Source organism: Canis lupus, chromosome 29 (genome assembly GCF_048164855.1).
Source record: "Canis lupus baileyi chromosome 29, mCanLup2.hap1, whole genome shotgun sequence".
NCBI lineage: Eukaryota > Metazoa > Chordata > Mammalia > Carnivora > Canidae > Canis > Canis lupus.
The window spans coordinates 39,660,815-39,673,203 of NC_132866.1; the positions used below are offsets into that span (position 1 = coordinate 39,660,815).

The 12,389-nt window shown below is 35.5% G+C and overlaps 1 protein-coding gene across 6 annotated transcripts in view; it reads left to right on the forward strand.

Annotated features, from left to right (window-relative positions):
* PARG (poly(ADP-ribose) glycohydrolase) overlaps positions 1-12,389 on the forward strand; it is a 116,336-nt gene that overhangs the window by 69,028 nt on the left and 34,919 nt on the right. For all 6 annotated transcript variants that reach the window (XM_072806309.1, XM_072806308.1, XM_072806310.1 and 3 more), the window contains exons 12-13: positions 829-904; positions 6,823-6,970. In XM_072806309.1, the coding sequence (XP_072662410.1) occupies positions 829-904; positions 6,823-6,970 (224 nt within the window). The remainder of the gene's footprint in view (positions 1-828; positions 905-6,822; positions 6,971-12,389) is intronic.

Consider the following 12,389-nt stretch of genomic DNA (forward strand, 5'->3'; position numbering starts at 1 on the left):
TTAATCTTAAGGTATTTGATATCCCATGGTGCCACATTTTGCGGTAGCACGTTAGTGACCATGGTATATGAAAGCGAAAGAAAATAATTGTGACTTAACAGGTACTAGATTAATTCATCAGTTTTATTAACATAAAAGTACCATAGATCAGATTTCTGTGGCCTGTATTTTCATCAAGATATTACCACCACATACACTCATACACTCATTTTTATCAAACTACTGAAAATAGACCCCATCTCAATATCATATATGATTTATTGCCAAAGTTTTTTTTTATTTTTCTTCAGGTTGCCAACTGTAGGATAACAATAAAATTGCATAGATCTTAATTTTGTTTTTATATTTTGAGACTTTTTCAACTTTTTTTAAAAAGATTTTATTTATTCATAGAGATGCAGAGAGAGAGAGAGAGAGAAAGAAAGAGAGAGGCAGAGACACAGGCAGAGGGAGAAGCAGGCTCCATGCAGAGAGCCTGACGTGGGACTCGATCCAGGGTCTCTAGATCACACCCTGGGCTGCAGGCGGCGCTAAACCGCTGCGCCACCGGGGCTGCCCGACTTTTTCAACTCTTGAAGAGAAATATTTTGTAGAAAAAAATATGGATTTCAAAACAGCATGTTATCTCATTTTAATTTAAATATGTATGTTTAGTATTTGAATAAGAAAAAGTTTGGGAGAATCTATATCAAAAACGTTAACCAGGCATATGTTTCTGGCTTTTAAGATTCGTAATGGTTTTAATATTTCTTCTGTAGTTATGTATATTTTCCACATTTTTCCTTAGTGAAGTTCATTAAAAGTAAAGGATTATCTTTTAAATTGTAGATGTGAAAAACCCCTGACTCGATTGCATGTCACTTATGAAGGTACCATAGAAGGAAATGGTCAAGGCATGCTACAGGTAGGTGAATCACAACAGAGTGCTGTTTGGGACTTACTCTTGTCAAGCTTCTGACAGCAAAGGAAGTTTGAAAACCTGTTTATTTCTCTCCTAAACTGATTTAATGCAAAGAAGCATGATAGCAGAATGGAGAAAAACGCCAAACAGATCATTTTGACAGTCTTGGTAATACTGTTATTTGCCAGTGTATGCTGTTTCTTAACGTGCGCCTCTTTAAAAAGCCTTTGACGGAAAATTTTAAGATCTGGGCAACATCAGGTTTCTTAGTTCAGACATTGATTGTAGATTGACAGTGGAGGAAGTTCCCTGGGTATGGTCTTGACAGCTATCACCAAGCAGTTTTGTTCTTTTTCTTTAAAGGCTCTTTCTCTGCTCCAAATGATGACCAGCTTGAAATGTTTTTCTGCCACCAACCTTGTATAGGTCTTAGGAGGCAGATGTCTAAAAGATTGATAAGAAAGTCCTCTCTCCCATATATAACAGCTTTAGGCACATGAGCCAACTCTGCTTGGTGTCCTTTACCTGTTTCAGAGCAGGTAATTTTGTCCATGTCTTGATCTTTGTTATTAATCTGTGTTACTACCTTTATTTTAAATATATATATTTTTGGAAAAAGGAGTTAACAAATAAAACACCCTATGTATCTAGCTAAATTGTTGTGGCACTTAACCTGAATACATGCTTTTCTTTTTCTTTATACTGATTTCTTTGAAAAATCACTAATCAGAGACAAAATGTAGTGATTTGTGTTCTTATCCAGTTTATAAGAGCATTGTAATCTCAGTTTTCTTTGAAAGATGTTGTACATCATTTCACTTATACTGGAAATTGCTGATTTTTCTTCTTAGATCCTTATTTGATGCTTATAGTGGGTCAGAAGCTAAATCAGTTTCCTGAGATTGGACTAACTGTTTGAATAACTATGTATACTGTAAAATAACTAGACTGACTTGCGTTTGGCTAGTTATTATATATTTATGCTCTCAGTGCTTAATGAAACAGATTCTTTTTAGAATGGCCTCTTAAAAGACATATTTAAAATCTTCAAAGGGGCAAACCATGTTTTGTTTTAAATCATTCTCTCTCACTAATTTTTTGAGATTATAAACATTTAGATACTGGATTAACATGTGGTACTTAAATTTTTTTTTTCTTAAATTTTTTTAAATTTGTATTTAATCATTACTTTTTCTTAAATAAACAGTAGTTTTGAAATATGCTTAAAATCTGTTCTAAATGAATGTTACTTTTTTCCCCACATTTCTATCTTGATGACGTTCTTTTCTACATTAAAGTCTTAGATTAACTGAGGGAGTCTTAATACACGTGAAATAAACAAAGCTACTGCTAGTTAGCACCACAGGAATGCTGACCTTTCATCACAATACAATCAGCAAGTAATTATTTAGCAACATTCAAGATTGAGATTCTTCCCACTTTTCTGGAATATATTATAGACGAAATGTGAAACCTCAATAGATTAAAAGAATACCATAAAGGCTTCTATTAATTATTCTCCCTATCCATGCCACGTATCCCCAGGAGATCGGGGAATATTATATTGCAGTATTACAAAGCTCCTTGTGTAGCATATAAATTACATTATGCTGAATGGCAACAACAAAACCTCTCTAAGGATTGTTACCATTTCTCCTTTTCGTAAAGTTATAATTCAGAAACTGAGCAATCTGAACAAGTAGCTTTAAAGTAAAGTAAGTTGAAAATGGCTAAAAATATAGAAGCCCTCATATGCTTGTTTTCATATGCTAGAACAGGTTTCTTACCTGTAATAGAGAGCCTTTTATTAAGAACTTTTTAAAGTAGTAGACAGTTTTTTCTAAAAGACCCCTGCCTCCAGAGGCGTATTGAGTTTAGTATAATGTATTTATTTCTATGCATACCTTTCAAATAATAAATTTTGGCCTTTTATTCAAAGAATGAATAATAGTATGCACATTGAATATATTTCATTTATCATTACCAAGTTGTACATAAGTTGGATAGAACTTACCTTTTTATTTTAGTTGTGTACCATGTTCCAGTAAAAATTAAGTTTCATTGATCTTAAACCTTGTTTGTTTCTCATTTGTGTTCACAATACTGTTATGCTTAGCTAATCTTTTGATTTTCAAGTGCTGTCCATTTTGATTTTTTGCTAGGTCTCTCATTCCTTCACTTTTTCCCCCACTGACCTGTTTGAGGCCCTAGTAGTTCTTCTCTGAACTATACAATAGTCACCTAACCAGACTCTGTGCTTTCAGTTTTACTCCTCTCCAACTCATTCTTTCAACTCTAGCCTAAATTATCGTTCTAAAACACAGGTCTAGTTGTAACTTTTCTTTTTAGAATTCCAAGAACCTTCAAAATTAAGTAAAACTTTCCTTGACCCCAGAATACCTCATCAGCAACTATAATCCTTTACATACTCTACATTGCAGACAGGCATGAGGTATCTACCTACCACTGTCTTTCATATAGCTCTGCACAGTTGTTGTTTTTTTTTGCCATGTCCTTGTGCAGTTATTTCCTCTGCCTGAATGTCAGCAAAATCTTAAATGAATGCCATGTCCCGTTGCTCCAGTTTTAGTTAATTGTATTATTTGGGAATGATCTAATACATTCTAGTGGGTTATTTAATAATCATCTTATTCTGCTTATGTGCTGGGATCTCAAGATTACAGATGCTGTGAAGTCAAGGCTCACTTCATATTCATCTTTGTATCACATGGTTCTCAGCACAATATTCAGTTGATCTTTGTTGAACATTTTAAGCCATGAATCACCCAGTGCATAATGAACTTATATATTGTAAGCAACTAATTCTAATCAATGGACTAGGTTAGCCAAAATTCTTTTTCTTTTTTTCTTTTTTTTTAAGATTTTACTTATTTATTCATGAGAGACACAGAAAGAGAGGCAGAGACACAGACAGAGAAACAGGCTCCTCACAGGGAGCCCGATATGGGACTCAATCCCCAGACCGGGATCATGCCCCTGAGCCAAAGACAGATGCTCAACTGCTGAACTACCCCCAGGCATCCCTAAAATTATTTTTCTATATCTACTAAAGAGTTACTCTTTTTTAAATTTTTTTATTTATTTATTTTTTTTTTTTTTAAAGATTTTATTTATCTATTCATGAGAGACACAGAGAGAGAGAAAGAGGCAGAGACACAGGCAGAGGGAGAAGCAGGCTCCATGCAGGAAGCCTGATGTGGAACTTGATCCCGGGTCTCTAGGATCAGGCCCTGGGCTGAAGGCGGCGCTAAACCGCTAAGCCACTTGGGCTGCCCGAGTTACTCTTTTTTTAAATGTGATTTAGTATGCCAGAGTATAAAATATATATGATTCTCTGTGATAACTCATTTCAAGAACTTGTCCAGTCATATATTCAGTGTTTTTGAAGTTCTTCTCTAATGAAAGAAGACTATATCAAAAGATTCGTATTCTTGTTTTACTCTTCTGTAAAATACGCCTCAAATTACCATTTAGTATCATAATTGCTTTAGAGAACACAAGTTTTAAGGAATCTTGTATTTGACAATAGTCTGAAAGTATATGTAAAATAATAGAAAAAAATATATATTAGTCTCTGCCCCTGGTTCTTTGCACAGAGGTCCTAAAACCCTTGTAATATCCTAACTGATAGGTGTACTGGGAGCATCTTTTGTTTTAATATTTGGTCTTTGACCCTGATTCCTGAAACAGAGCTCCTAAATTCCTTGGAATTTCCTAGGTTACAGGAATGTTTTATTCTGATGAGATGACTCTTGGTGGAGTTCCTGCATAGCTTCAGGATGGGGACTGATCACCAAAAGGATTGAGCCATGATTAGAGGTTTGGAACTTTCTACCATAATCCCCAACTTCTGAGAAAGGGAGAGGGACTGAAAACTGTGTTAATGATTGATCATCCTTAAGTGATGAAGCTTCTACAAAACCTCAAAAGTGCAGGATTCAGAGAGCTTCCAGGTTGGTGAGCATGTGGAAGTGTTAAGAAAGTGCCTTGTCCAGAAAGGTGTGGAAGCTCTATACCTCTTCCTACTTACCATGCCCTATATATCACTTCATTTGTTTGTTCATCTATATCCTTTATTATATCCTTTTTAAGAAATCAGTAAACTTAAGTGTTACCCTGAGTTTTGTGAGCTGTTCTATCAAGCCACAGGAGCAGGTCATAGGAATTTCAACTTATAGCTGGTCAACTAGAAGTATAGTTGACAATTTGGGACTTGCAGTTGCTGACTGAAGTGGGACAGTCTTGTGGGACTGAATCCTTAGCCTGTGGGATCTGATGCGAATTCCCGGTAGATAGTGTCAGAGCTGAATTGAATTATATATAGGACACCCACCTGGTGTTTCAGAATTGCTTGATATGTGGAAACCCACATGTCTGGTGTAGAAGTATTATGAGTGTGGTAGTGTAAGAGTAAAGGAGAGACACAAGAGTATTTCTTTATATACAGTATATAAGCCTCTCTTACATTACTTGCTAAATTCTTTTTATGTATATATGGCTATGTATGTATACAAGGTGTTGTGCATGCGTGTAATCTAACTCCTTGAATACAAAAATCTATGGCAAAGCTGGAATCTATTTCTTACATATTGTTCCATAGAGCTTAGCATAGTGTTGAACACATTGGAGTGGTTAGTAGGTTTAAGACAAATGATGCTGAGTTTGCTTTTTCTTGAGGATTGTGTGATTCATCTTCATTAATAGGAATTTGAGGATCCCATTATAATATAGTACTCCTCAGAAAGCTTATGCATAATTTTAACTAAATTTGAAATATTAGTTGAATCTTTAAGTTTTTATTAAAATTCCAGTTAACATACAGTGGAATGTTACTTTTAAGTGTATAATTTAGTGTTTCAACCCTTAAGTACAACACCCGATGCTCATCACAAGTGCACTCCTTTTTTTTTCTTTTTTTTTTTTAACAAGTGCACTCCTTAATCCGCATCACCTATGTAACCTATTCCCACCCCACCACCACCACCACTACCTCCCCTCTGGTAGTCATCAGTTTGTTCTCTATAGTTAAGAGTCTGTTTCTTGGTTTACTGCTTTCTTTTTACCCCCTATGATTGTTTTGTTTCTTAAATTCCACATGAGTGAAATCATACGGTATGGGTCTTTTTCTGACTTATTTTGCTTAGCATAATACTGTCTAGTTCCATCTACATTGTTGCAAATGGCAAGATTTCATTCTTTTTTTATGGCTGGGTAGTATTCCAGTTTGTTTATATACACACACATACACACCCCACTCTTCTTTATCCATTTATCAGTTGATGGACATTTGAGCTCTTTCCATAAACATGTCCTCTGATGTTTATATAGCAGCATTATCAGCAATAGCCAAATTATGAATCTTTGTTGTTCAAAAAGGTTTTCTGTTTTCATTTTTTTCTTTAGATATATTTAAAAAATAGTCTATAATGTTTACACAGTTTGGGATTTGCAACTGAATTTAGGGTGAAATTTCCATCTCTGTAGTCTTTCACAGAAGAAAAAGATTACCCAAAAAAGAGCAGTTACTAAGTTTTTCAGTTCTTTTAGGATAAGTGTTTGGTTGCTATATTCTATACGAAAGATAAGATTATATTAAAATCATAAGAAATCCATAAATGGAAATTGAATAGTGAATGGTGTAGAAATGATCTTGAAACCTTTCCAAATAAAGTTTCCTTTGATTTGTGGTCCTTGCAGTACATACAAGGTTTGTAAACTACAAGTTTGTTAATTACAGTGAGATGGAAAGAGTGCAGTCAACCACAATCTTTTCTTCCTGGGAAGATTACTAATTTGGGGATTGATTTATATGGAAAATGAAAGGAAGAGGGAGAGCACTTCTTTATCACATATGTGGGTATTAGATCATCATTTGACATGCCATATTTTAACCCAAACAGGTGGATTTTGCAAACCGTTTTGTTGGAGGTGGTGTAACCGGTGCAGGACTTGTGCAAGAAGAAATCCGCTTTTTAATCAACCCTGAGTTAATTGTTTCACGGCTCTTCACTGAGGTGCTGGATCACAATGAATGTCTTATCATTACAGGTTAGTTTTGGAAGTCTGTATGATAGAGTAGTTTTCCTATCTATGAGTATCTATCATGAAGACTACAGGCTACCCAGATATAGCTATTTTCCACCATGGGCATTAGTCCTGGTTTTTTTTTTTTTTTTTTTTTTTTTTAAAGATTTCATTTATTCATGAGAGACACAGAGACAGAGAAAGGCAGAGTCACAGGCAGAGGGAGAAGCAGGCTCCATGCACGGAGCCGGATGTGGGACTTGATCTCCGGTCTCCAGGGTCACGCCCTGGGCTGAAGGTGGCGCTAAACCACTGAGCCACCTGGGCTGCCCATAGTCCTGGTATTTTTAGTGATTAATTTATTCTTGTTTTTTTCAAATTGTTACAGTTCTATTTTCTAATCTTGAGTAAGACATTTTATTCCCACCTTTTCTTTCTTGGCTTCTTTATCTGAGGAACAAGGGTTAAAACTATTTATTTACCTCCCAGTTTGAAATTTTATGACATAATGCCTATAAGAAGAGGATAGTGATATGTCTTTGAGCATGTATTCTATTATCATTCTTCTATCATGTTTCCATAGTGCTTCATTATACTTCAATATGAAGACCTATATAAGTAAAAAAGCACAGTTACAGTAGTCCATCAGTATAACAGAGAGCTTTTATAGAAGAGAAGTAAATCAGTAACTTTATGTTTACCCTAATTTCTAATCCTAAGAGAAATAGTATGATGATCTGAGTGGCTTTTCTTGATTTAAATTAATATGGGATGAAGAGAGAGGGAAATATAGTCAAATTTATATTTTAGGTCTATTTTTGAGGTTTAATTTTTTATTTAAGTTTTTTTGTCGCTTGAGATAATACTCTGTCACTGTATTTTTTGTGAATGAGCTACCAAAAACTAGTAATTAACTCATAGCTCTTAAGAAATTCTTAATCAGCCACCATAGGAAAGTTAAGCCTTTTATTCAGGTAACATTCCCACATAAAAGCCATAATCAGTCATCTGCTGCTGATACTTTTTTCTTTCTCCAAAGGACGATTTATTTCCTTTTTGAATCTGTTGATACTTTGAGATTAGTGTAGAAGACAAACACTCACCTCGGTTGGAGAAATTGGTTGATTGTTATTCTAAAAGATTACAATGAGAGAAAAACCATCCCTTATAAGTTATATCAAATTTATACTAATTTAACCTCCAAAGAGGTACATGCCAGGACTAAGACTCTGAGATCTAATCTTGAAGCCACTGTCTTTGCTTCAGTTATATTTGTAGGCAACCTTCAGGAGAGTATCTAAATTTTGTTGCTTATGTTTTACTTTTAAGATTTTCTCTTTGTCTTTGAATAGTTTGATTATGATGTGTTTAGGATCTCTTTGATTTTATCCTATTTGGAGTTCATTGAGCTGCTTGAATGTTTAGATAAATTTGGTAAATTTTTGACCAGTATTTCTTTAAATATTCTTAGTCCCTTTTTTTTTCTGCTTCTTCTGGGAATTCCATTATACATATGTTGATACATTTGATGATGTCCTATTGGTCTCTGAAGCTCTGTTCATTTTTCTTCATTCTCTATTCTTTCTGTTCTTTGGACAGGATAATCTCAATTGACCTATCTTCAAGTGCACTGATTCTTTCTTCTGCTTGCTCTAATCTGCTTTTGAATCCCTCTACTGAAATTTTTATTTCAGTTACTATACTTTTCAACTCCAGAATTTGTTTGGTTCTTTTTTTTTTTTTTTAAGATTTTTTTGTATTCATTTGAGAGAGAGAGAGAGAAAGCACACACATGAGCAGAGTTGGGGGAGAGGCATAGAGAGAAGCAGACTTCCTGCTGAGCAGGGAGCCCATAACTTGGGGCTCAGTTCCAGGACCCTGAGATCACAGTGTGAGCCAAAGGCAGCCGCTTAGCTGACTGAGCCACCTAGGCACCTCTGGTTCTTCTTTTTTTTTTTTTAGATAATTTCTTTTTTTTTTTTTTAATTTTATTTATTTATGATAGTCACACAGAGAGAGAGAGAGAGAGAGAGGCAGAGACATAGGCTGAGGGAGAAGCAGGCTCCATGCACTGGGAGCCCAATGTGGGATTCGATCCTGGGTCTCCAGGATCGTGCCCTGGGCCAAAGGCAGGCGCTAAACCGCTGCGCCACCCAGGGATCCCCAGATAATTTCTCTTTTTTGAGATTTTCTATTTGTGAGGCATTGTTTGCATACTTTAATTTAGTTCTTTAGATATAATTTTCTTTAGTTCTTTGAACATCTTTAAAATACCTAATATAATGTCTTTATTTAGTAAGTCTAACATCTGGACTCCTCAGGTACAGTTATAGCTGACTACTTTTTTTTCCCCTGAGTATGGCCCTACATTCTCTTTTCTTTGCATATCTCAATTTTTTTGTTGAAAACTGGGTATTTTAATAAATGTAGCAACTCTCAGAATCAGATTTTCCCCTTCCCCCAGAGTTTGTTTTTGTTGCTGTTTGCTATTGTTATTTAATGACTTTCCTAAACTAATTCTGTAAAGTCTGTATTCTTTTTCGTATATAGCCATTAAAGTCTCTGCTTAGTTAGGTTGGTGGTTAGCTAATGATTGAACTGTGATTACTTTAAATGCTTGGAACCAACAAGTCAGTCTTTTCTGAAGAGCTCTATATACACATTGGGGCTCACCTTCAGCACTCTACCAGGCCATTGACACTTGCTTTCTGCTTGCACTTGACACTTTATTTCTTGCTTGCACAGAGCCTCAAGGTCAGGAGTGAGCTTAAGACATTCTAAAGGTCTTTGGTGAGTATGTATACAGCCATGGTCACACATGTAGTCTTTTGGATTCTTGGAGACACTAAGAATTTTTTTTTTTTTTTCCACTAAGAACTTTTTAAAGCCCCTTATAGATACCTCATTCCTCACCTTTTCCTTTGAAACCTTTTGGTTTGGAATGCTTGGGTTGCTCAGCAGTTGGAGGTCTGCCTTCAACTCAGGGTGTGATCCCAGAGTTCCAGGATCAAGTTCCACATCGGGCTCCCTGTGGGGAGCTTGCTTCTCCCTCTGCCTATGTCTCTGCCTTCTCTCTGTGTCTCTCATGAATAAAAAAATAATAATAAAAATCTTTAAAAAAAAAAAAAAAGAAAAGAAACTTTTTGGTTGGCCTATCATTTGCTCTAATTGATGTCAACTGCCTTAGGTAGCTATACTAAGCAATTGCCTGCAATTGTTTTCAACAAACACCCTTGAGGATTAAGCTTTTTGCTTGGGTTAAGCTCCAAGTCAGGTCAAATAAAGACAGCCTTACAAGGGAGGTCTTTTAGGGAGCCACCAGGCAGGTCAAATGATGACAGTTCTCAGAGAATTGGGGCTTTGAAGGAGCTTCATTTCTCTTTTGACCCCTTTTGTGGTTTTTACTGTGATTGCAAACTTGGTTTTTAAGGCTACTCTAGAGTTCAGGAGAGTGGAATAAGATTAGGGAGAGTTAAAATGTTACAAAACTATTTTTACCAAGATTCAGCCAATTTTTCCTTAATGAACTCTCTTCAGACTGCTCAAGCCTTTGGTTAATTCCCACAGTTCAGAAGAAGTTGATTCTCACAATTTTTGCCAGTGTTCTCATTGCTTTTATGGAACAGAAAATTTTCAGAGGTTTTTACTTAATCATTTTTACTAATGCACCCTTATCTTTTGTAAGTGCTTGTTGGTTTATTTTTTTTTATTTTATTTTTTTAAGATTTTATTTATTTATTCCTGAGATACAGAGAGAGAGAAAGAGAGGCAGAGACACAGGCAGAGGAAGAAGCAGGCTCCATGCAGGGAGCCCAATGTGGGACTCGATCCCGGGTCTCCAGGATCACACCCTGGGCTGAAGGCAGCGCTAAACCGCTGAGCCACTGGGGCTGCCCTGCTTGTTGGTTTAAAAAAAAAAAAAAAGATTTTCAACAAGTCATTCCACATTATTTGGATATCTTATTATTTCTTATAATATCCCTGTGATTCTGCTCTTCTGGTGATGTAAGACAAATTGTTAATTTTCTAAGTTTATGTAGGAAATTAAGAATGGAACCCCAGCAAAGAAATTTCCTCTTGGATAGAGCCTCACCTATTTGAAGTTAATAACTGAAATATTTCATCCAGAATTCTGAGGTTGTGATCCAGATTATAACAAAATATAAAGATAAAACCCTTCTATTTTCACTGTTGTCTCAACTCACTTATTGGTCATCTGTTTGCAGTTATTATTTGTTATGTGTGCAGATAGGAAGGATGCCATTAGAAGATATTAGGGGAAAAGAAAGTGCCAGGGATTGCAGAATAAAATAAATTAAATGGTCATATCCGTTGTTGGGCCAATAGATACTTTGAATAGGAGTTTTATAATGTTTTAGAGAGCTCTAAAGGTCTGGAATGTGACTGTTTCCAGCATTTGGGTGTTATCAAACAATACTTCAGAAGATTTTTAATTTTTAGTAGCTAAAGCTAGATTTGAACTAAAAACTCAGAACAGAATATCTCATGAGTTTTAAAGATGAGTTTATATCCTTAAAATAAAAAACTTGGTAGAATGCTGAGCATTTAAACTCAAAACTAATTTGTTTCATCTGTTTCATTTCATTTTTACTAGGAAAGTAGCAGGTCTCTTATTGTGTGCCATTAGTTTTTCTGTAAATAAAAGATGTAATTTTCCTGGGAATAGTGAAAGGAAAACATGAGGATTTTTTTCTTTTTTTAAAGATAGCTTATCCCCAGTCTAAAAAAAAAAAGATCACTATGGAGTTATGTCTGTTCTCTACCTTACCTATGTTATTGTAAAATGAATGAAAAATTGTAAATCCATGACTCACCTTCACTTCTATAATTACTTCAGGCTAGGGACATCCGGGGTGACTTTTAACTCTACATTTTTCCCCACATGCACTTAACTCTGTAATAGTGCCTTCTAATTAATATCTGTGATGTGATGTTCCCTTAATGGAAATGGCCATTTCATCATCTGTTTGCTGTTGGATTTCTGCCATCTCCCTTCTTAGGAGACTCTTAACCATGCAGTGCAATCTATCTGCCTGATCAATTCCATTCCTTCAATGATTCATCCAGGCTCAATGAGCTAATGGCTGTGACTATGCTGCCTGAATCTGTAGAAGAGTTTGAGAAATTAGAAATAAATTAAATTTATCATCATTGTGGGACATCTGGTTGGCATCAAACTTTGAAATTAATATGAAACAGGTCATGGAAAAGGCAAATACTTTTATCCAGATAGTGTCATCCCTCTATTTGTTGTGATCCTCCCTAGAGGCAGAGCCATGTGGTAAAACCTCTTGGTATATATATATAGATAGAAAGAAACTCCAGTCTTCCTCATCCTCCCCCCCCTTCTCATGTTTTTCTACATCATCTAGGAAAAAACTTTAATACCAAGGGGTGTTACCATGGTTCTAGGAGTTTTATT